The 26,898-nt window shown below is 34.1% G+C and overlaps 1 protein-coding gene across 3 annotated transcripts in view; it reads left to right on the top strand.

The window, feature by feature from the left end:
• LOC100744086 (furin-like protease 2) overlaps positions 1-26,898 on the top strand; it is a 415,683-nt gene that overhangs the window by 23,122 nt on the left and 365,663 nt on the right. The window contains exon 1 of one of the 3 annotated variants that reach the window (XM_033319265.1): positions 19,110-19,154. The exons of the other annotated variants lie outside the window; for them this stretch is intronic. Within the exon in view, the coding sequence (XP_033175156.1) occupies positions 19,125-19,154 (30 nt within the window). The 5' untranslated portion in view covers positions 19,110-19,124. Of the gene's footprint in view, positions 1-19,109; positions 19,155-26,898 lie in introns of those variants that run through there. 3 annotated transcript variants of the gene reach the window in all.

Here is a 26,898-nt window from a genome sequence, read left to right as displayed (position 1 = left end):
TTTTTGGGGTTGGGGGGGGGGGGTTCCTTAATCTCGTCATTTTCATCATTTTCCGTAATTTCGTTAAAAAAATTCGTGCAGCTAACGTTTTTACCACATATCTTATGTTTAATGGGTTCACGTAGACTTTTGTGATCGACTGTACATACTATTATAAGTACCTAATGTGACCAGATTGTTTTATAATCGACTGTACATGCGAAAAATATGTTGACACTCGAATGAATTGCATCGTTAGCATTATTTGTAAGAATTATTTGCCATTGTTCACATACGCGAACGAAATCTCAATCAAAATAAAAATGAAGTGTCGAATAACCATCGAAGTGACATTATTAATTCGCTGGTGCAAAGAAATTGCATTCAATGCCTGGAATTTCGACACAAAAGGCATTAGACGCGCAATGGTCTATAAAATATTTCGCAAGAATGCGGTGATAATACTATAAAGTTAATACCGAGAAAACAAGATATAGAATAAATAAATACAGTGACTGTAGAAAATGCGGAGGTCAATTCCAATAGTTCAAAACTGAATCTATTGCAAAACGTCCAACTACAAAGTCCATGCTACTACGGAGAGTACATACATATAATAAATTCAATTATGGATATACATTTTACTTCAATTATATATGAGTCACACTATATATAGTGTCACACTATATATGAGTCACATTATTATTATATGTGAGTCACACTATAGTCACACTAATATATAGCCCGCGAAGAATTAAATCTGATTCGCGTACAAAACCCTTCCTAAGGAAACAGTAACTAAATGTCAGCGTAATAATCAAAGCCGTTAAACTTGCTCTAGTAACAAAGTAATAGTCTATCAAACAGGGTATTGCCATACTCCGTAATGTCACTAATGACTAATCAAAAAGTATCCATCGTACAAGGTTTACAATCCGTCAACGTTAGCAATTATCTATGATCTATCCTATTAGTCTACCAGTCATCCTTGAAACTATAAAAGAGATCTCGTTGGCAGAACTGTGCGTATAGTTGCCCACGAAAGTATTTGAATATTTAACGAACGTTTAATAAAACATTTTGAAATTTCATTAGCACTGTAACGAAACACGACTAACATGCTTATATCGATCTTTGAAACCAATCTAAAAGTGTATATAGAAACTACAAGATCAATGCAACTGTGTATACAGCGAGAGAGTTTTTAGTACAAAGATTTATTCCAAGCTTCGCCAAGCTTCATAATAGAGCTTATAAAATTGCAAAATATGTATTTCGTATAATAAACGTAGTACATTTATAAAAGATATTTGCTATAAGTATTCGTATAGTTTCCTGAGCAACTGTATAATATCACGAACACGAATCGTAAAGTTGGTGATTGGGTCTGATCCCCTCTCCCATAGACCGTTCTCTATCTGTGCATTGGCACGTCCGCTCTCTGATGCTACATACGTTCCGGTGACTACCGTAAACGTAAATTCAAGGACGGCACGAGCACGTCAAGCCTTTGCACCACCGACGATTCGAGGCAGCCATGTATTTCGATGGCCAATAAAATCTCGCCGCTGGAAAATCCAAGCATGGACCAGTTTTCAAATGGATGTTACGGCCGGGAAATTTCTCGTGGAATGGCACGATTGTGATATGAGATGTCGTGGATATAATTCGCCTCCTATCCACTCACATTCTCCATGATCCAATCTCGATATCGTCGATATCGTATGTTGATGACTTGTTTATCAGATGGAGCGCGGCTTCCTTTTGTACGTATGAACGAAAGAGTTACGATAATTTGTTTCTAATCTTAATTAGATTTCGTTGCGAGATAATCAACTCTAAACGTTTCTGAAAATTCAAATAATGGCAGATTTCTACGAAACCGTGTATTTCAGGATTTAGAGGTAAACATCTTTATTCGATTGTCCTACTGCTTTTATAATCTCTGCGAATTAATATGTTCGTAATAAATATTTTCTATCTTCATACTTATATATTCTTTGTATACATATATATATGGGAAATCTGTATAAGGGGCTTCTACTATATCATTCATAAAATATTGTCAGTATAAAGAATCAAATTCAGTGGAATGTATAATATTTCATAAAATTTATTAATTATAAGATATACGTGCATTCAGACTGATTCTCTGCTTACCGTATATTTTATGCATAAATGAAATTGAAGATGTGTATGGAATTATCTAAAGCCGTGATTAATTTATCATAATTATGGCCCCGTGTAATTATTCTGAAGCATATCGTCATGCTTGGTTATGATCAAATAATTTTCATTAGTTTATTCTCTTCAGGTAGAACATATATTGTTATTATTTTTTTTTTGACATAATCTATTGTTTTACATAGGTTTATTGTAGTTTAGTTTAATTATAACGCACAGTGTGATAACACACGTGTATAATTCAGTGTGAACATAACAGTGTAATCTTGTCAGAACATTGTATTCTCGCTTGTGCGAGAATGCGTAGTGTTCGTTATAGAAACCAACACGAGATAATTAAGGAACTTGAGAATTGTGAAAATGTAACATTGAGACATCGACGAATCCATGAAAATTGAAAAATTAAAACGTCACCTGTAATATGTACATATTTGATAAAGATGCATATTAAACATGTGCTGGTTACTATTTTATTGATTGCTAAATTCAAAATTACGTATATGTTAAATATTAAAAAATAAAAATCATATATGTGTAGTAATGAAATTAAAAATGTTTCTTCTTTTTTTATAGGTGAGTTTATTCGAAAGATTCTCATTTCCATCTGAATATCGTAGAGTGAATACGTAATTTTTCTACATTTTGAATCATTTTGGCTTCAAAATTAATAGTCAGCCAACCAGTTACCAATATAATATAATACGATGTTTGAAATATTCTCTTCATATATTTTTCCTTTATCGCTAAATAAAAGCTCTAGAAGCTTTCCAATTTAATTGGGAAAACTCTGAAAGCTGTACAGCTTTCAAATTTATTGGCACACGATGAACTAAATAAAGGATACATAAAAAGTATACAGGAAAGTTTGGAAATTTGAATGTGAATTCAAATTTAATCATCCTATCACTCTTTCTCAGTTTCACAAATCATCATTATCGTATTATTTGTTTTGTAATTGACAAACACTTTCTAAATAGAAACTGTAATTTATGCCTAATTTATTTATACTTCGCCATTAGATGCAGCAAAGTACATACTACAGGTCAAAATATGGCGAAACGTTTTAGTTATGTCCTGCGAACTATAATTATTTCGCGTAATTTCACGAAATGCTGTTTATAGTTTGCATCCGTGGTTCAAAGCGTTGTTTAAATTAATTTTCGAGGAAACTTCCTTCCTGTAATAATTCAGGCATTGCTTGAACTGCAGTTTGGTCACCATTATCGACTTTGTTCGCGTATAGCCGAATAATTGTCCAACATGGTTCTTGCATTTTCTCATAGTCTCACATCTCAGTTTCTAATGTTTCTATTACCGTATACATTTGGTACCCATTTACTAACACAACACTCGAACATGTCGGGCTAATTAATTCTCAAATAGTACTGCAGCTTTCTAAATGACCGTAATAATTCATGTTAGGTTACTAAAAGTTAGGATATTTAATGTTATATTATATTTTACATTTCCCGCAATAGAAATTAGTAATAAAATTAAATGAAATTAAAAGCTCGGAAATTATTATGATTCTTGACGATTAATGAATGACCTAATATCAGTTAAGAATGAAGTGAATATAATTTCTAAAAAGTACACTTCCTTTATCAAACTATAAAATATTTCCATAGAATTAAAGTCATTTTGTCATCTTAAATTATACTATTATACAAATACAAATTTTAATCTTTTGCATCTTTCTGTTGTTAGAATTCATTATCATATTAATTAATATTTATATTTTGAATGAAGTTATAATAAGTTTACGTTTTATTCGAAATTTATTACATATTTCGTATTCGGAAACTTTTTAAATTTTTATTTGATCTTTACTGCATACATACATACATATAACAAAATATACATATTGCATGTTGGGAGTATCAGTCGATATTCGATACATATTAACTGTTTACGAATATCCTTTTTCTAGCCATTTTGAACAACATATTATAGTACATATTTGCTACTTCCTTTCCTTGATATTACTCTGCTTCGTCATATCATTTCCGTTTGTGCTACATAACTATTTCAGTAACAGATAGAAACACAAGATACTCTGTTCAATATCTTAACATTTAATCATACATTTTAATTATATACTTCGTAAAATAATCTTGATTAGTTCCAAGAGTCTAGAGTCATGAAACCTTTACGAGGAAAACGTACCGCGAGTCTGCTAGGTAAAATAAAAAAATAATCGAAAATGTTAGTGATTTTTGGTGTAGGAAAAGTATTTCGTTCAAAGCGGAAGAATGGTGGAAAGGAAAGGGAAATCCTATGCATCTTAAACGTGGCCGTTTCTCACGGACCATCCTATTTTGTTTTTACCAAAACGTCGGATCGTGAGTCGATCGTGGAAACACGTCTTCTCGTTGTTTGCGCGTACTCTCGAGAAGCCTGCTGGGTAAATAATTCAAGTCGCGAATACTCGGAATAAAGGAGGTCTGAGACTTCCGTGTGCCTTTTCTTGCAGTCAACCAAACTTCTGTCGTGCACTAATTTTTTTATCCATTTTATAAAACGTTATAACTGAAACAATTTTATTGTCGCTAATTTGCTATCTATGAAATTCATTGATTACTTTTTTAGAAATTTATGTAATGTAATGTGTCTCTGTGCGCGTAATTCTAGCATATTATTCAAAAGTCAAGATTGTCCGTGGTTTATCGCTAAAAACAAAGACATTAACATTTTCGTGGGGACCGTGCTTATTGTAATATATATGTTCCACACATAATGTAGCATCAGCTGGTGTTCCTATACTATTGCTGTAGTGGAGATACTACAAGAGGAATTCTCTAAGCTCTTCGAGCTTAACCCGGATGACGTTATCTTAAACGAAGATAGAGATCTGGCAGTATTAAAAAATTTTGATTCGCGTAACTCTCGGAATTTGTATAATAATTAAGAACTTTGTTGAATATTGAGAATATAATAATGAAGGCCCTCGATGCGTTTTATATTAAGTGACGTATCCAAAATACATGAGAGAGGGAAGAGATTGCGGAGGAATCGTTAATTTATTAATTCTCATCAAACAAAGTTAGATTACTTCCGTTTCTTCCGGTAGCGAGGAAGATTGTCCACACAAAAGCCAGGCAAAGTCCGGAAGCAGCTCTAGGAAATTGAGAAATTGGGTGAAAATTAATATACCGCGCCGGCTTTGCCACAGCAGAAAATTCAGTAGCCAGTGGAATCATGTTCTTCGACGACTCTCGAAATATAGATATAAATATCGTCGAAAGGTTGCTTTCAAATATCGTTGCTTCGTTTGAGTATCTGCATGTAAAAGCGAAGATCCTTTCGCTTCCCTTTAACTTATACCAACGTGTGCTTGGGTAGAAATAAATATCGAGCTGTTGATAATTTCAGATTCCAAATGTTTTGAACGGTTAATGAACAAAAATGTTCGTAGCTATACCTATACTTATCCAGGAAAGCGAAAAATTGTTCTACCTTCCAATCTTTTTAAACAAAATATTTTTTATTTGTTATTTTTCCAATTTCTTTACTCTTATTGAATACATTAGATCGTAATTTGGTTTTCAGTTGGGAAATTAGTAAGATTCAGTAAGAGAATTATTAGAAATATTGTTCCGAATTTTGACTGGCCGTCCGTTTATGACACGGACAGGTCCATTCTCTTCTTTAGGAAATTTCGAATTACATGTCCTCTCCGAGCTGTAAACCTAATGACTCCGAGGTCAGGTAAAAAACTCCGGGAAATGCTCCGGGAATCTGCAACGTAGGAGGACAGTTCATCATCAGACATCGTACCGTGCGGGTGAAATACTTCACTCCCAATAAGATCTTACCACCGCCGTGTTCATAACATCACACTTTACTTTTATACAAGTGCAAATACAGTGCTAAATTACTCTAACACTCAATCTATTAAACTTCCTCCACCTTGAGCGTTAAGTCATTCGAGGTAAGCGATATCGACTGATCGGTTTGACCTGACCGGTTGCTCTTTAATCGAGAATTTGCACCAAATATCGTTGTCTTCTTCCCTGTACTAAATTAAAGTAGACATTACGTCTAATAATTAGAAAATAAATAATATCGTTTTCCAATAACGAAATTTAGAGATATTTTTGTTGAAACAACGCATTAATGGAGGACGGTGTTATAAACTTTAAATTCATCAAATTAAAAATACAGGCAGCAGAGATTCGAAGTTTGTGGAGTTAGAATAGCATCCTTGCTGTTATTTTATATTAATCGTTTAATTTCTGAGTCGTCGAGGAAATTATGATTGCAGATAGCTGCATCTACTAGGCCGGATGTCTATCAGTTTAATGTCGCTTAGTACTTTTAATATTTTTGACCCAAAAAACTTTTCGTCCTATAAAGATCTTTTTTAAGATTATTTCCAAGAATTTTTGTCTTAGTGATTACATAATGAATGGCTCTCCAAATTTATACGAATTTATATAGCTGTTAAATTTTATGCAATTAAAATTACATAGTTACTTTATAAATGGATTTATTTTCAACATTTCCATCTTTTTCTTTTAACTATTTACACAAAAATCATTGATTCATTTGATATATGCAGAATTTTATAATCACGTAACCTAAAAAATCTTTCTATCTCTGTAACATTCGTTTCAAGGAATCGATGTAATCCATTGTTTATGCAAATGCGATTTGTCTTCTGATCTCTTTCTAATTGAACGAGAACGAGCGTTTTCTCAGTGTTCGCGATATAACGGCGAAGAAGCTGAGATGCATATTCATGGTTAGTATGCATGATGAATTTCAAGCGAAGAATAACACGACTGCTGCTGCCACGAAAAAAGGATGTTTGCAAATTTCACGGTATGGCCTGGCATCGTTAAACATCTTAACCTCCACCTTCAAAGCGTAAATCTCGCAAACACCTTCAATCCTGGTTTGGAGAAACTGCAGAAATTTTCATTCACCTTTTGTACTCTTTCTAAATTATTAGATTGCTAATTTAAAGTCTAGTAATTTAATTTAATTTATACATCCGTTAAAACTATATAATTTCACCGTTTTTAAAAAAAAATAGTAATAAACCAAGGAAGTGCTTTGAAATAATTAATCTAAAGCCTTTTTGTCAAACAATCTTGTTGACGAATTCTCTAGAAAATTCACGACGAAGCGCATACATAATCTTCCGATATTCTTGTTCTTCCCTACTGTTCCTCCTCGATAACTTTGTCTATTTATCACGACCGTGACTCTAATGTGATGGTCCATGTGGCGGTTGGTAAGAAAAGATAACAAATCAATATTCGTTTATACGAATATATATATTATATAATGTAAAACGTTTCGAATAGAAAACGCGAGTGCTTTAAAATATCGTCGTAACTCTTTTTACTATTACAAATTTCAATGAGTATGATATTTGGGCAAAATAATTCAATTGAAATCCGTTACTTTGAAAATATTTTCCGTTCCGAGTCAGTTCTCTTGTTTTACCGCTCACAATCAGTTGCTCTTTCCTGTGTACATACAGTGTGTAGTTCCATCGCCACACACATAATCCAAACCAAGTTTCTTGGAGAATTTTCACGCGCGTCAAATAGCGATTGTACCTAGAGCATCACGATTTCCTATTTCCGCCGAAATTCTGTCACCCATGAATGCATATTGTCAACGCATTCGATTAATTTCCCGGGAAGCCTAACAATCCTGTCGCCCTTGCTAAATCTTGACGCTAAGCAATATGCACGCTGCACTTGAAGTCGATTATGTAGTTAATGACAATGCACCTTGTTAATAGAATTTTGTTTGATTAACGCCATTGCTTAAATACATTGGAATAAATTGCCCAATAATTTGTAGTAACGTTATTTGTCTATAATTAAATTTTTAAATGCGATGAAATTTCCTATAGCTACAACAAATATTTCGAAATAGATGTGTATTTGCTAATAATGCAGTGAACGTGTAATATCGGAAATGCATTTGATAACACGAAAGTTGTGTAGGTACATGGTTGTAACCGTCTTTTATCCAACTATCATAATTTATACAACATTCATGAATTTTAACAATGCTTTTGTGCAATATCATTCTGAAATACATATTAATTTCCGTGAATAAATTTCTATAATAATTAACGATCTTAATACAAATGAATGTGATATTACGAATCAGCAAATTTAACGGATATTTTATAGTCGTATAATTTTTGCCGGGAATATCGGTAATGTTCAACAATATTTAACTATTGTAAATATAAATATGAAGATAAATACATCTAAATATAGATATAAATATTAATATAATATTCTATATGTTCATGTACTACATAAAATCTATGCATTTTCGCGCTTCTAAAATTATCATAAATGCATAAACATCCGCATTTTAATTGTGATAAATCTGATCTTGGAAATAACATCAATTTGATGTTTCTTCTAATTTCTCCGTTTAGGATGTTCTCAGAGAAACTTTTTAGAGATAGGAATGTGAAAGCACTAATTAGATTGTTTTAAATGGCTTTATCAATTTTGTAGTCTCGCTGCCCAGATCTCTGTCGTATGATGCGCAATTACGTTAGGTGGGGAGATCGTCCTCGATTTGGAATATCGTTTCGAGATTTAATACTGTATGTATGTATTTCGAGTTTCTGCGAAATAATATTTAGATATATTTATAAGTATCACTGGGATATTAGCGGATGTAATTTGAAATTTTGTATTGAAGATCCAATAATAGGATCATTTAAAGCTGAAATGAATGAATTAATTAACGAATATGTTTTATATTCACAATAATTTATCACAATAAAGTAAAAATTAATAGAACTTTTAAAAATGCAATGGAAAAACTTTATACGTTTATTTGTTATTAAAGGCTTTATAAGACTTTATTTACATAATTGTTTAGATATTTGTTATCATTATATGTTATAGTTTACTTGAAATGAAAAGTACAAAAGAAATGAGATGGATTTTTTAAATTGTTTTCCTATGATATTGTTGCATAAAGTCATTAAAATAACTTTAAAGTGTTTTATTATATTTACAAGAATCGTGTGTTTAAGTGGCAAGAAAGTGTAATAATTTTTTCGTTGTTATCAGACGTTGATATAGAATCAGTAATAGGGAATGATCGGTTAATTTTGTTAAGCATTTCTGCGTCTCGTTTCGTGCTGTTGCTACTGATTTTGTAATAAAGCCCCCTGGGAACGTCAACACCCAACAAATGTTATATCTATGCTACAGAAAGATCAATATTTTGTTGTTCCGTCGATTCTAAAACGTGTGCATCCACGATTGTAACAAAATGTAGCCTAGACACATTTCGATAAATATTATATTTAGTATTTGTAATTTATTAATGAAGAATTTTGTGTATAAAAAGATATTATTCAGATATACATGTTTTGGAATCTTTGTGAAACAGAAAAATTGAGAAATTCCAATTATATTAGACTTTATTCCATCAATTTTGCAAAACGTAAATATTGTATAATTTATTTTAAAATGTGAATGTACATAATTTCTATTTTATTCTTATTTTACACAGAATATTTACTTTATCTCGAAGAGATTTTACACATAAAATATCGCAACGCTTCGCATGTGTTCAAAGCCGATACTTCTTGGCGAAATTTTCGTACGAAACACCGTATCGCATCATTTTCAAATATTATCATCGTTCGAAGTTTCCGCGTGGGTTAAATCTTTCGAAAGCCGATAGTTTCGATATAACGAATTATCGTTAGCAGTGCATTCGTCTGTTTCATCGCGTTTATCAGTGAAAGTTCAAAGGAACATCTTGGTCGGCTGACACGGTTAAAGCTAGCGAAGTATATAAACGAGCATGCATATAAGCATCTAAAATCAAACAAGTTCGTAAAATTTATTAATGATTGTAAGTGTCCGTTAACGACCACTAAGAATTAGGTAATAAATAAAATAAATAAAATAAAACCAAAATTTCATTCTAATAATCATTTGAGTAGAAGTTTAAACGAGTAATAGCTTGAGTAGAAGCAATTAATTGATTCGAGTAGAAGCTTATTTCGACAATGTCCAATCTTACTAAGTGTTAACAAATTGTCAGCGATTTCTATATAACCAACATTCAGCCATAAAACAGCCAAGTATCGTTGCTTTCGCCAGTAATCTTGGAATATTACAAAGTTACACAACGCTAGCGCCACCCGTTGGTTTATTCGAGTCAATTCGTCAACGTTTAAACGATCGTTAATTTTATCTCGTTATACATAGCATAGCGACACGGAGAGGTCCTTGACTTTACAGTTCCCCTGCGACACTGTCGTAAATCTTGGCGATCGTAGGGACAAGTGTCGTTACTACGACAGGTGCGTCAAATTTACTTGGTGCTTAAAATCTTGCTGCTAAATGAGCGGTATACATCTGACACGCGAGCCACGGTGCATTACAATTTGTAAGCGAGTTTAGCGGGCCCTAATCTTCTCGCGCTGGATAAATGCACGTATATGGAAATTGCTAAACTGTTTTTTCGCGTCTTTCGTTTCAATTTTCCATTTTAATAGAAATTAGTGTAACAATATTAAATCGACAACGACAATAAAGTGAAATTCAGTTTCAGCATCTTTTCCCGTGTAACAAATGAAACGAGCCCAGGTACTTTCAGCACGTACACAGTGTTTAATTACAAAATTTTACATCCACGTTGTAAAGCGCAATTGATTTTTCGGGCGACGACGAGAGAATGAATTGCATACCTAGTATCTGTTAACGATCTGTTATCGATTTATCAGTGTGCTCTTTTCGTTCTTCGCTCCTTCGAAATTCTATTCACGTCCACGATTTTGCGTGTACACGTGCGCGTATGGAAAAGTGCAGTTTTTAATTCCATACACAAGGCATAAATCGCAGTGTGTCTATTGCCCTTCTCCAACAATTGCAGCCTCCCAACCTGGCAACGCCATTCATTGAAATACAAATACATTATACAACGACCAGCACAATAATATTTACATAATTCCATTCAATATATGCAAAAATTTTACATATATAGTTGATAAGTATTTTCCAGAATAATTTTTTAATATTTCTTTCGTTCTGCTGTTTATTTCTGGTTGAGGAAGTGTTTGAAAATCGTAATTTTAGAATGTTATTTTGGAAATATTTTTGTAGTTGGGACAGCGATGTTCAGTGTAATAAACATTTTTTTTTTTTTTTGTTAAATAGCATTTGTTAAATAAACCGATTAAAAGTATTAGAATACATTACTCCAAAACAGTACAGGTTTGTGATTTTATGAATTTGTTTACAAAAAGTGGTATCCAACAATGTTAAAATTAATGAATTAAGAGTGTATGCAACCCTGGATACAAAAAAAAAAAAAAAGAATAGGGTAAATCTAACATCCTTCTTCGCCTACAAGCATTCTGTAAAGGACCAAAATTATTATAGGAATTTTTAAACAACATCCTAACACTGTATGTATTTTTTATTACATAAAATTACAAATTGAGAGGTAGAACATTATCTGCACGTATCCAGCGGCAAATGTGACTGGATTGCAAAAAATAAAAAATTTTTGCGCGAACTTATGTGGGAATAAGTTATCTTCAATGTAGCGTTCGATTTTTCCAAAATTGTCGTTTTTGCTGAAAAGGAATCAACTTTAAACATCTATAAAAATTCAACGGATTAAGATATCAAAGAAATTGTACGTCACGTTATAGGTGAATAACGTACAAAAATTTCAAATTATTCGGATAAACAAGTTTCGGAGATTTACTGGGTGTAAGGTCAGTAAAAAAAGTTTCGTTAACAACACGTTTAAAGCTTCAACTTAATCTTTCTCTAAAATAAAAGAATGTAATCAGTTTTATAACTTGGCCATTTTTTAGAATTTCAAAATATCTTCTTATCGCAATATTCTACGCGTATCAAGCTTTAAAAAATTGAAGAAAATAATTTCGATTGTTTGAAGTCGATAAAGGCTGCATACTCCCTTACAGAAGACGAACTAAAATATACTAAAATATGGATTCGCGTTGTTTTGGAATTCATCGCTTCAATTGGACGTTTATTCCCCAGCAACGAATATCGTTTCTATGGTTGCAGATGATTATGATAAAACGTTGATTATAATTTGTAACGCTGTCCCTTTCCACGTGGCTTTCTCCCGTTCTGTACAGCTCGATGTGTTCTGTTTTCTCTTTTGTTCGAAACGCGTGCTTCTCATTTGTATGCGTACGAGGCTTTGCTTTCATACCGCGTCCCTCCGTTCGAAATGTGTAAACGCGCTACTCTTCGCTATGAAATGGCCCCGCAATTACCGGTTTCCTGCAACGTGCACCGCGGTTTTTGCGCATCGATGCTTCTGCTTCTTGTTTGACCCCTCCACGTCTCTTCATCCGCATTGTTCACGCACCGTTCGCAATTTGCTGAATAACTATTTTCCCTTTTTCATCCTCTGCGATTGAATTTTTATTTTCTCGTGAGGAAAGAATTGTGTTATGGTTCGTTATTGTCGCAATAGAGGACGTAGGAAATAGTAATTGTTACAAAATAGTAGAATATTTTACGGTGATGGTTTGTAACTGAAAATTGAAACTCATTGCACGAAAATATAATATTTGAACATTTGCCATAGGAAACTCTTCTGCTATATATTGCATGTGCTGTATGAAACATTTTGAAATTTCATTAGCAACCTGTTATGAGACATAACCGTCGTGATTATATCGGTCAAGCTTGAAATCAATATGAAAATGTATATAGAAGTGGTAAGCTATTTCCTGCAAACATATATTTAATAAAAAATTCATTTCTCGGACGTGCTCATTTTTTCTACGTGCGATATGAACAGGGATGTACACAGTTGTTCCTGACAACTAGCGCTCTTTTGCTCGCTTAGCTGGAATTTAAAACACGCGTACGCAAACTGACAGCCGACTACTTTGAATAATGGAGGCAATAGAAAACAAGAATGCACTCGACGGATCGTCGATTGCGTAGAAGTCAATTTTCTGATAAACCAGTTATCAGAGCATCGTGTCTGCGCTGCGTTCAAGACAAATTATTCTTGCTCTTCGTTGCCGGGTGATAAATGTCGAGTAATTGCGATTGGTATTGGTGCAACTTTTATTCCGGATCAATTAGTTCGCGTTATTTGATTAAAAAAGTAATTTTTCTTTTCGAATGTTTGCTGCCTCATGTTCTGTCGATTTATTTTCGAACGCAGCTTGTTTCATAAATCGGTTCGTTTTGATGATTTATCATTGTACATTAAATCGAATGGAATGGAATAACGCCGTTGTTTCTCAAAATATTGATAATTGGTTAGAAAGTTTTTATCACGGATTCGTTATAACTTACGAGATAATCAGTTCGATCGTGATGTGATAAGCGTAAAAAAATGATATGAAATTTCCTGCAATCGGATACTACTTATTTGGCATATAAATGCAATAGTATTACTACTTTTCCTTTTTATTATCTCTCTATCTACCCATTGTCTTTCCTAACCAGTGTATGTGCATTAATTGTCACCATCTAGCTCTACATAAAGTCATAAACTGCGACGGCGTCGCTAGTCCTTTTTACCTTCGTCAATTAATCAATTTATTACATTTTTATTAATGCATGGTGACGAGGCCTGATTAATAACGCAACCTCGACATGTTTCTTTTTTTTCTTTCTCTAGTTACACTGGTTGATTATGTCGGTTAATGAAGCCACAGTACGGTCTGGTTCGCATTAACCGCGTAAAAAGTAATTTAGTATATGGAACGACACGTTTTATGCAAGTTTATTTGTGTTTACATTTGGAATCTCGTATCTCGTAATGAAGATTTATACCGGCGAGTTTTAAAGGAGATATTAAACGGGTTGCTTTTTGTGCGCTCGATTTTTCACTGAATTAATTCGCTGAATTCATAAAATGTAAAAGTGCTACGTTATTCATGGGGCCATGCTTGGATATACTTTTCCCGTATTTTCACCTGGGTAAAAGCATAAAGCGCGGAGAATGTTTGTACGGCGCATAGGCTAATTTCGATGATAATAGAGCGTATTGTATTTTGTGCCTGTGATGCTTTTTTTTCTGGTTCACCTTGTACAGTGTGATTTTTCGTACGTAAACATAAAGCATTTCGTTTTATCCGTGACACAATCAACCCAACGACAGCGATAGCAGCCAAAAATATGATTTATCCGAAGCTACTCGTAAATCGTATTGCTAACTGTATCGTTTCATTCAGTTGGTTGCCAAGTGTGTCCTGCACAGGGACGAGACAGTCGTGCATGATGAAGAGAACGCATAAAGAAACGCGGATCCGGAAACGAGGCTTTAGGCAGCAGGGTTTGCCATACGTCGATGGCATAATCTCAACCCACGGCTGAGAATCGGTGCCAAGGCTCGCATAAATTTCTCGAATGGAGCGAGTCTAGTAGAAGTCGTTTTCTCGCTGTCTCTTCGCCTCACTGTCCGTCTTTCTTCCATTTGTTCTTTCCGCTATAGAAGTCGCAGAACTTCCGCTACCCGCTACGGTTTCATACCACTACAGGGTACAATTTGTCTTTTACATTCGAAGTTTTCGTTGGCTATCTGCTTCACTTTCTCTTTTTGTTATCTCTCTATGGCGTAATTTTTAGAATTGCTCACTAATTAGTTCGAATTTGCTTCGTTAGTATGCAAGAGTAGGTAGCTTTGTAATTTAGAAGAAAAACTAATTTTACAAAATCTAATTTACCAATTGTCTATAATTTATTTAAAAGATTAATCTGCTTTGCTGTGTGTTTGTATGTTCTTTCTATTGGTTATTCTAGAATCTCTTAGAATTCTTCTTTAATTCTTCTTTAAGGTACAGATAGAAGGGCAAGAAATTAGTTCTGATAAAAGAAAACTTCATATTACGAAGTAGTTTTTCGTGGACTGTAAATTGTATATAACATAAACGAATAATTGCTCAATAAGCTTCTTAATACTCTGCTTTTCATATAATAAATACCACCAAATATTGTTCTTCTATTTATGATCGTCTTTTATCTTCACGATGTTAAGCACTTCCATAAATAGAAGTTTCATAAGATACTTACTGACCCCTACTTATACCACTCTTCTGTATCAGTATGACGAATAAAATATGGCCACGCAGGTTATTCTTAAACGATTTTTACCAATGAATCGATCTACCTTTCATTCTCGAAATAGATTTTAATTATTCTTCGGTTGAAAACACATACACATGCATATTACGTTTCAGTCTTCAAACAGATGGAAGATGGATTGCATTTAAATATCAATTAACTTATTTTCAGCGTTTAAGTGTTTAACCTCGGACGAAGTCCTTGCCAATTTATAACATCATTTAGCCACGCTAGATTTACGTCAAGGTATCAGCTTTGCATAATTGTTAGAACGATGAACTTATTGACATTCGTTTCTATTGCTATAATCCGCTGAAAGAATTTCGTGAGCCGCTGTATATGGAAAATGGATCGGATGATCGTAAAAGAGAAGCGTTTAGAGGTTTAATCGAAGGAAGAAATCGCAAATTGCTTTGCTCGTTGGCTGTTGGAGAGACTAGGGAATAAAAAGGCCGATTATTATCAGAAGCTTGAGTCGAGTTTTATTCGACATCTAGTGGCGACATGGTTCGCGACATCCCAGAGGTACGTTTACGCGCGCAATTACGAATATCGGATCGGTTATAAGTTTCTATCGCGATCGAATATCGGGGATCGAAACCATTACGGTAAATTGAGAACGGGACCGTAGCCCTGTGTAATTCCGATGGATCGATTTCGTTCGTTATCCGTGTCGCGGTCATTACCCCACGGGAAAAAGAATCGCTTCGCGCGATCCCGTGTCACGCGATTGTTCCTCCACGAACAGAGATGTACCTATTTCGATTATAGGATTTCACATTGTGTTGTATCGTATAATTCATATAATTCGCAGTTCCGATGATTTACAATGGCTCATCTGCACACGAAAATATCTGCACGTTTGTAACAGAAATGGAACATTGTTAATTACTCAAATTACTGTATCTAATAATGAAGAAACTCTTTACTTTTATAACTTACTTAATATTCTTTGAATTTTATGTGTGTTCCTTGTTATCAAATGATGATGATAATAATAATAACAAATATAAAATTTTGTTTGTTATAGGTATGTTTCAAGGATCGAGAAACGATGTCACTATCGTGTTTCTGTAAGTGATCTCACACTAATATTCACTAGTTCACTTTTTCAAAATCGTAATTTTATACAATGCATCACAGCAATATACAATTGTAATATGATTGAAGAAAGAACCGCAGAAAACAACATCAGTTAATTAGCAAAGAAAAACGATGTCAAGAAAGTAGCGATTAATGTAAGCTCACGTGTCTCATTCATCAAACGCAACTACTAAACGTGTTTCTCAGCTTAATATTTAACTCATTTTAGAACGAGATTTAAATGAATGTCTGATAACAAAATTGAACTCGCACGCGAAACGCTTCATTCATTTCCCAAAAAGAGTTTAGGTCTGTAACTACAAGTTTTTTCTTTCATTTTTTGTCCTGATATTTTAATTTTGTTTTCTAAGACACGTGGACGCTTTCTAAAATGAATTTATCTCAAACATTTTTTCAGATATTTTTCTTTTTTTTCGCTCGCAGTAGAAAACATTATTTCGTGTAGCATTGTCGGCGAACCGTTTTCTGTATTTTCCATCTGCACAGTGAAATTTGCAATTTTGGCAAACGAGTTAAATAGCCAAACGAGCATTTAGAGACGCTTTTCGCGTCGCGTATATCGCATTCTCCGGGATTCCGGGTCGGGAGAATCCCATGGTAATAATTTGCAACAATTACCGGTCGAAATGTGTAACATTTGCTCGTGCAAAAATTACATTCCATGTCTAACCGAATTCGACCGCATTTACCACCGTGTTTGCAAAATGTACAGTGTTCATTGTCGATAATGGTATTCTCATTAAAATTCATAAGCCGTTTTTTTTTTTTTTTTTGGTGACAATATAGTATCTCAAAAAGATTATAGCATTAATTTGTTACAGAATACTATAGACTGTTGATTTTAATGCATTTGTAGGAAAAAACGATACATAGTAAAACGTATAGAATATACGCAATGTAAAAAAATATACGAAATGTTCAAAGTACAATATTCGTGGTATTATAATAATTATTGGATAAAGCAAATATTTCCTGAGGGTCTACCTTTTCAGTATTATTCATTAAAATATAAATTTCCAGAAACATCCGTAGTTTGCAGATTAAGTTTAATGATTTTTCTTTTTCGTGAATGAAAGAAACATAAGATTAGACATACGTGTCTGTTAAAATTAAAAGCGTGTTTTCTCATAGAAACAGTTCTCTGAAGAATCCATAAATTTCACATTGCTTTCGCTATATCCTCTAGCTAATCCGCATGTAAGATCCTCTAAAACTGTCCTATCACTGAGTTTCAAAAGGATTTGCGCTCCTGTGAAACTTCATAAACCCCGTATCCTGTAAACCGAAGTAGATTTCGAAGCGGAGAACGCTTCTGAACTAGGCATGTTTCTGATAAGAAGCGATATAGTTTTAATTCACAGAAGACGAAGAGGAGAGGCAATTTCCAGAGCTTTTCCTCCTTGATTAAATTGCGTTCTCGTTTCTTCCAACTCGCATATTTTCCTATGTATGTACTTTGTAACACCGCGCTACACGATGCTATACTGTACTACACTATGCTATAGCAACGTTATAATCTTTAATATTTGCTGATATTACACTAGCGATACGTGTTATTATCTACATGTTCACTTCTTTAATTTCAATATGTAAAAGCTTTTTGGATGTTATATTATTATATTTGTGTGCTATGATAATATTACCAGCAGTGCTGCAATAATAATGCTCTGTAACGCAGCTCTTGTTACTACGCTTTAAAATATGTTTAGTACGTAAACTTTAGTACGTAAACAATTATAATTAACACGTATTTTTAAGACGCAGATAACGTTAAGATGAGATTTTAATTTCTGGAAGATAAATATTTAAGAAGACAATGAATTTTAACTACTAACAATCCAATTTATAAGTAATTTAATATATTTTATTATAAGTAATTGAAGAATATTTGCTACGAAAAATAGCTGGTCGTTGGACGTAATCAGCAACAAAATGTCTGGTGCGCAATGTGATAACGCGTTGCTTGTATCTGTATAAGCGCGTCCATAGCGAGATCTATCACGATCAATCGACGTAGCTACAGTAATACGAGGAGATGAAAAAGTGTAGGAAGAAGAAGCGAATATGGGGTTGAAGAGAGGAAAAGAGGCGTAGCAGGGATCGAAGTGTGGCGGGAGAACAAAGACGGTACATTTCCACGTCTGTGACATTACGGGAATCTAGGACGTAGAATTTCAAGCGTAGTCAGAGTGACTTAAAGCCACCGTCCTTTGATGAGAGTGACAAACAAAATGCACAAGGTACATCGCGTAGAAAGAGGTAAGCAGCCGAAAGAAAGAGAGGCAAAAAGCGAGAGAAACGGCGAGAACAAAGAGAAGTAATGATGGTGCAAGTAAGGAGATAACGTTGGCGAAGTAGGGCTAAAGGAATGAAATGTAAGAACAGCAAAAGTATGAATCGTGACAAAAACATGCACATTGTAATAGTAGGAATAGTCATAACGAAAAATGGACGAAATATAAGGCATCATCTAAGTACGAATAAAATTTGGAAATTTTTTCTCGAGCAGTTTAGAAGTAACCTTAGCTACGAATTTTCCTAATGATATATTTATCTTTCCTTAAAGATATTCTTTTATCTGTATTCTTTGTTCAACGAAACATCGATCGTCGCGAACACGGTGCATTTCCATCAGTTAAATGGAACCGTCTCACCGATGCAACGAGGAAAATGTTGCGCGTCTTTGGAAGCGATGTTGAGTTGATCGTCAAAGTCTCCTTCCAATGGCTGGGGCGTTTGCACGTGTAATCAGAGAGGAAACTTGGCCGGTGTATGCGCTCGTACTTAGGTGCGAAATCACAGGTAACTGGCATAACTGTCTCTAGCGTAGTTCTGGGTAATCATCGCGTTCGTGATCATCGCAGCAACTATGTACACCAGCGATGGGTTCAAGCACATCGCAAACAGCTTCAAATATCGGTTAATTAAATTAATATCAGATTTGATCGAGTTCAAACGTTTAACAAACAATTTATCCGTATAGATATCTCGTTTATTGTCTATAATTTTCACAAGCATATTCTAAGTATTCAATGAAACAGTGTTGATCCTTGGACTCTTGCGATTCGATTGCTACTTGTAAGGAGTTTGATTCGTTCGAGTATCAAAGTAGTTACAAGTAGGTTTTCGAAAGTTATCAATAGATACTCCTCCTGAGTTTGGAAATCAACCTGCGAAAATCGAATAGTTGGCAAGTAATTTGAAGATTCGGAAAGCTAAAAATATAGCAATTTGAAAGTTGAAAAATTCCAAGAGCTCAAAATTGAAAAATATCAAAATCCGAAAGTTCGAGAATTCGTTAACTTAAAAACGTGTGCAAATATCAAAGTACATACTTGCAAGTAGATCTATGGAAGAATTGTACAAAGATATTCGAACGAACCTCTGTATCTTAACTTAATATTCGAAGTGAATCTTAGGTATTGAATTTGATTCAGATTTATAAGTATGTACATATTGGACTTGGTCCCATCACTAGAGTGCACACATTGTTCCGTGTCCTGAGTTCCAAGTTAGAGGAATAGACGGAGATTTAACGCGGTACATATTCGAGGGTAGTTAAATGTCGTATCCGTGTGAATTCCAAGTTGGTTGCGCGATAATGCTGTCCGTAATCTCGTTCGACATTTGTCCTCGCGACTAGCCAGGATTTCGACCAGTATACGTGCACATGTATATTATGCTGCGAGATTGTTGTAATTCAGAGAAGCTGGTTCCAGCGATGAGAGAGTTTAGTTTGGGTCTGTTGATCATTTTGTTTTACTTTAGGGAATCGTCGGTTTTAGGCATGAGAGCGTTGAGAATGAGAGTAGGTAATTTGTTGAGGTCATGTTTGCGTATAAGTATAATGTTTCGGCGTATAGGGTTTAATAGGTAAAATCAGTGAAAGCTAAAGTGTTATTTTTTTTTCTTAGAATCTTCGCTAAAGTGATATTTTTTTTTTCTTAGAATCTTCGCTCGTAATTTAATTTTAATTTTGTTCAATAGAATAACCACGTTGAATCAATTCAACGTATTCTTTTAAAATATGTTTCTTAACAAAAGATGAGGTAACAATGAGATTTATCAATAAACTAAATAATTTAAATAAAGCGAAAGTTAGTAAGATTTTACAGAATTTTGTCCTCATTTATGAACTTTACAACTTCGTCCCGTTAAATCTGTAATATTGGGTGATACATCACGATCAAGTATTCATTAAAAGCAGAAGTTAAAGGTGAATTTCCGTAGAACTTGGGAAACTCTTTCCCTTCCAGCGTAATTCCAGCCCTCTCATCGGTGTTCTCCAGCAACCAACAAGCTCGGCGAATTATATAAGATGTTACACCGATGATTTCCAGGTTTATAGCGGTCCCGCACGATTTTCCTCGAAACTTTCTAGCTAATTCAGCGCAATGTCGTGATAAAAGTGTAAATTTTCCGAATTTCATTAAGCTGTCTCACGCTGATCTCGTAAAAATCGACCAGCCAAGCGATTGCAGCCCGGCACGAATCGTTATTAAATCTCTTATTCGGTGAAACGTGCTAGAGAACAGCAAAACATTTCGTTCGAACTCATTCGGTCAATATATATATATCGATGATTTTCACATTTCGTCTATCAAAATGATCAAAATTTTAAGAAATTGGAGTAATTGCAATTCAGGATCCGTTCTAATCTAATAATATCGTATTAACTTCCGTAATAAAATTATTTCATCGTAATATTATCCAATTTTTTTATTATCGTAATATTTAAAAATTACCATCTTCTCTTTAAAAATTTATTTTAATTCAGACGAATGTTTCGCTTTTACAATCGTTTTATTGGAACTGTTTTTCTATCGGTCATTCTACAGTCTGACAATTTTTAGTCGAACAGAAATCTTCATACGTACAATGTAGATCCAGCTGGAACTTTTTTATTTCAACTTTTATATTATACCAATATAATACGTTTTAACTTTCCTGCTTTCAGTCATTGACGAGCACATTTTAACCGAAATTTCTCGTTACCGATGAAAGCAGTCGAAGTTCTCTCTTTCTCTGTTCCTTTCTCTCGTTATCCTTTTCTTCTTATCTTTTCGTCAAGGACCGCGTTCTCGGTCATAATATCGGAATTCCATAAATCGATCGGACAGTTTTAAAGTTTCGATGGCGATATCCGACCTTCTTACTTGATTCGACAGGAATTTGAGCCTAAGTAGGACGTACGACTCTTCAGTTTTTCATACCTGTCCGATCTCTGACGCTTATGAAAGTGAATCCTTCGTCCCATCATTTCTGACCGAAGACGCCCAGATTTTTGTACATGGAGCACTTTTTGATCGACGTCATATGGGCGAAATATGGCTACCTCTTACGCTTCAAATTTTTAAAGTAAAATGAGACCTCAGGTTGATATTTCAAGGATTAAGGACTGTACTCGAAAGTTCGATCTTCAAAATTTATATATTTAGAAGCTTCACTGGTCTAGATGAATCTCCTTAATACTTTTTCAGAAAAATTTCAGTCTTCGAGATTTAAAGATCTTTTGCTGTAACTTTTTTTATAGCACGTTATAAAGCGAATTTGATACGAAATATCAAGATTTTATTGAAAATAATAAAAGGGATCGAGTAACGCGATCATCTTCGATAAATATTTCCGTCATACATTGTAAAAATCGTTACTTTATTCAAAAAAATTAATTTTTAAGAATTATTAAGAATCTCACAGAAAGAAATTACTGAAAAAATGTGAAGTATATCGAAACAGAGTGAACACGAGCGTGATAAAAATTTACCAGGAAAACGCTTCCTGACAAAACAAATGTCTGGCTCGGTTCCATTTTCTTGGTTCGTGTTTATAAAAGTATAAATTTGCATAAAAGTTGGAGCTAATTCTGTTAATGAATTAAACGAATAATAAGAAAATATCAATATCCATAACACGCTGTTTCCACCAGCAATACGGAAGCAGAAAAGGTAGACTTGGACTGTTTGACAAAACTATAGCGGTGAAGTCGATGGTTGCTGTGAAATTAACTTTTGCCCGGTCGATTCCGCGTCAGCTGAAGCTATTCGAGCCAAAACGAGCATCGGAAAATTCCAAGATGACAGCACCCGCTTCCGGCCAACTTTCCACCACATCCTGCGACTCTGTGCGGTCCTTAAAACCGCGTCTGTGATCCTCCTTTGGCGCAAAACTCGATTGCAACTCCAAAACTTCGTGATACTAAGTAGGTACTTGTAAAGTAGCGGGTAGAGAAGTATGTACTCGAGTGTGTACGATGAACAAATATTTTGATTTAATAATGCGTGTTAACACATTGTTGATCGGAGATGTGTGTATCAATTCACGTATGTATCTTATGTTGGTCCAATGTTGTTGACCAAGGACGTAGTTAGAGACATGTTTAACAAGGGATACAGTGAATGTCAGTGTACGAAGTTCTTAAAGTTTAAACTTGATTGCCTTCATTATAGAATTTGTGTCTCTCGTTCAATGTAAGGATAATTACACATCTTAATTCTTATACCAGTGTGTAAATAAATTAATCATTTAAGCAACTATCTATTATTGATTTATTTACATATAAATTTCAACAATTATGAATATATAACGAACTGAAAAAAATTTATTTATGTATCTTATCCTCAATTCTTTTGCAACGACACTTATTTGTTAATATTCCACAAAAACTGCAATCGAGATCTAACGACTTTACGTACTATAATATAAAGATAATTAACATAATCGTTAACATTAGCGTATAAAACACGATCTTTATTAAAAAGCGTTTCGTAATAACACTGACTGTATAAAGTAAGGATATCAAATACGATTTTTAATACCCCAGCTCTTTCGTTAATTTTTTTAATCAACCTAAAACGGTATGGTTCTCGCGTAAAGGTTTTTTCACCCACGGCAACCGTAATGACGTCGATTTTGTTTGTGTTTTAACGCGCCATGGAACTATACACGTGGTTCCGTGAAACTGTATGTAGTGAAAATTTCATTACTAAAAAGGGAGTTCAGCATTCGCGGACCTCTCAGCTACGTGTGCGTTCTAATCCTATGATCTCCGCTGGTCAATTTTCTGACAATGGTGTACCATCTTCGTCGTCCTACATTTACGACATACAATGCGACACTATATAAAAAGTTTTCTTGTGTTCCTTTATTCTGATATGTTCCACATCAATTCGATTGCTTTCAGCTTTTAGCGAATACGAACTGTTTAATTTTCGTTCTCTTTTTCTTTTACTTAAACACAAAAGGAATAGCGATATAAAACAAATCATAAAATTATATTTTTATTGAAAATTATATTTATAGTTTACATTCTTCAGTATTATTGCTCTTAGAATATTATATTTTAGTTTTGTTCTTCTCCTTAGGAATTTGCGTCTATCGTTTGGTCTTCGTACTATAAAAACCATAAGAGACAACTGGAAATATAGTTATACTATAGGAAGTGTAGTAGAAGTATAACACAAATTTCTTAGATATTCTGCATATAAATTTGGGTAACCGATGACTGCTATTGACCATGACCATTCAGCTATTATACGTTTGATATTACGACCTTGGGACATAGGATTGCAGTTGATTCGACTTATTTTTATGAAATACTTAACATGTACTAATGTGTACTGTTCAAAGATTCTTGAGAAAATCAATACCTATCAATGCGTCTGCTAGAAGGGACAGGCATCCTTATACGTTTACATCTCTACTTGTGTACTTCTTGTTTCTAACGTACCGATGTTATGACCAGATTTTCAAATTTAGCAAACCAAGTCACCAGCAGCACAAACTTTCTTGGTGATTCTATATTCTATATCTTCTTTTAAATTACAAAGAGTTTTCCCAAATAGATTTTATATTTACACAATTACTATAATAATATTAATTGCGTACCTCGTTTATGCATAAAAAGAATCCGACCTATTTACGGCAAAATAATAACAATACTAACAATCATATCGTAAAAAATATAATAAATATGTATTCCTTTTATATTAATCAACGACAAAAGTCGCAATGCTGTCGGTAAACCGATTTCCCATTTACGTGACGCGTCCGTGTGTTAAGAGTGGACGTTAAAAGAAGACATTGCAGTCGAAAGAAGAGGTAAAAGTTGGCCGAGATTAGAATCGACGATCGTGGGATCGACTCTTGAAAGCGCAGCTTGCACTTTGTTCCTGTATTTCTTAGTACGCACACCGAGTCGAAGAGCAGGCGCACGATAAAGGCGAATGTATCGATCTGAGTGTTCTTTTGTTTTCCATTTTCACCCGTTCCTTACCTTTTTCTTTGAGTTTCCCTTGATCAGTTCCCCTCTTTTAGTCTTGATCCCTTTTCTCGTGCCTATTTTCTCAGCGAAAACTGAAGATTGCAGTTTTATTCATTTATCGGGTTAGCCCTTGTGATAAAGCAGTTACTTTGAACGCTTTGCAGCAGGGCTACGCGTGTGCAAACACTTCATTATGTTCCCAGGAACCTTTCCGCTCCTTGTTCCTCCGATTTTATGGAACGGTTTGCGTTGGGCCAACCGGTGTGTTGTGCTTGTTATTCAATTTTAGTTGGAAATGGCAATGGAACGGTGACTTTTCCCTCTTTATGCTGGAATTCTGTGTTTGAAATTTATTGGAAACTCTGCGGCTTTTGTTTACGTAGGCATTTCACTGTTAAATACCTTATAATTACGTTTCACTGACTATCTTTGAAATATTTCGTGTGTATTGAACTCAGTTAGTCTTTGTAACTTTTAGCTGTAATTAATTAGCGATAATTTGAAAATTTTGACGAGAGACTGTTTCCTGTAGTAGGATTTATTTCTCACATAACATTTGAACTAAGTTATACGACTTTATTGAAGAAACCAAAGTGGCACTCAAAATGAAAGAATCATTTTTTGCAATATCATTTTGATAATATATAAGAGCATAAATTACGAGTACTTTTTTGCGCTTTGCGTGTACGTTAATCGCATTTATCCACTCAGTTTAGCAAAAAGAATATTTCGTAAAAATCGAACGAGGCATTATTTTTTGCCTACCATATGTAACAACTGAAAAGGCGAATTCTAAAATCGATAGTAATTTTATTATTTAACGTTCTCTCTGTATGTTCTCTGCGTGTAACGTTTACACGAGGAGAGAGCAATAAAATCAGCTGGAAATTTATTGAAATCGGAATTTGTGTCGCTTCTTTAAAATCGGAAAAATTCAATATTTCGCAGCTGTGACAAATCATGCGAGTTTACAGTCTGGGCATATTACTAAAATTTACAAGCGAAATACAAACATAACGTCAAATTCTTCCGTCAAATCGTAAAAGTTCTTACGATTTTTTTTTTGTCTCAGCTTCGCGTTCTAAAATTCGAAATTACCAAAAATTGAATCGACGAAAATTATTACTTTAATGGAATCAGATTCCTAAGATAAATGAAAGAGGTTCCTGCAATTTTGCATGTCTTGCATTACACGCCATGTTTCATTAATTCGAAGATTTCTCTAACAAACAGAAACTCGCTGTTTCATCGAGAGACAGTTCGTCATCGTATGGAACAAAAACGAAAAATGTTCGAAAACGGAAGCTTGGAATATCCGACTGGTAAAGAATCATTCGTTTCAGTCTGTTCCTAAAATATTGGAGCGTCAAAGTATTACACTTTTGGATATTTGTATTGTGTCGTGCAAATGAAAGGAAAATGAATGGACTGTATCAAAAACGTCAGGAAAGTAGTAGGTACGTGGTTTTCATTGTATTCGAGAGAATTGGAACATCCGTTGACGTTGATTTGTAAATGTTATAAATTTAAATAAGTTCCAGTATTTTAGCTTGTAGACTTTGAATTTTAGAACGATAGAAAAATTGTGTCGCTTGTTGATCATTTACAATATTTTTATATCGAGAAAATTTTTGTACCGTTGCTTAATTAATTTTAGTATCTTTACACAAATTTTGTAATTTTCAAGACGTTATTATGTTGTTCTGTCGAGATATGTATAATTTTCTGTGCTGGATTGGGTTAAATGCGTAATAGAGGTACTTGTATATGGGTATCAGTGTGTGGAGGTATGTGTGTGCGCGGCGTCTCGAAAACAGATGAATGTAAACTGTTCAGTCGGTTAACAGTCGGGTATAGAAGAAAGTGCTGAGACGCGTGCAAGTGTGTATCGATGAATATATAAGAAATCGTCCATGAAATAAATATGTTACTATTTTAATATTAATCCTCAGTATAAATTTAGTGTTCCTATAATATTATTTCGACTTCAAAGATCCACAATTCTCAACATGTAAGTAACTCTGTAAAGTTATTTTGGTCATATTTAACGTTGGTAATTTAATTAGTCGTATTAACCTAATGCTTATACATTTATGAAAAATCTAAATGTACAAATGACGCGGTCGCGAAGAAAACGCGTCAGCGAGAGGCGTAAATTCTTGCTACGATTCTGATAATCGACGCCGCGAAATAGTCGTTCCCCTGTTTCGATTAAGATAACAGAGGTGGTTCAAATGAGTTTAACACTGAATTAACAAGGTTAATATAAACTTGTATATTTGACAA

The sequence above is a fragment of the Bombus impatiens genome, unplaced genomic scaffold, assembly GCF_000188095.3.
Source record: "Bombus impatiens unplaced genomic scaffold, BIMP_2.2 scf_0142, whole genome shotgun sequence".
Classification (NCBI taxonomy): domain Eukaryota; kingdom Metazoa; phylum Arthropoda; class Insecta; order Hymenoptera; family Apidae; genus Bombus; species Bombus impatiens.
This window is presented reverse-complemented; position numbering and strand designations above follow the sequence as displayed.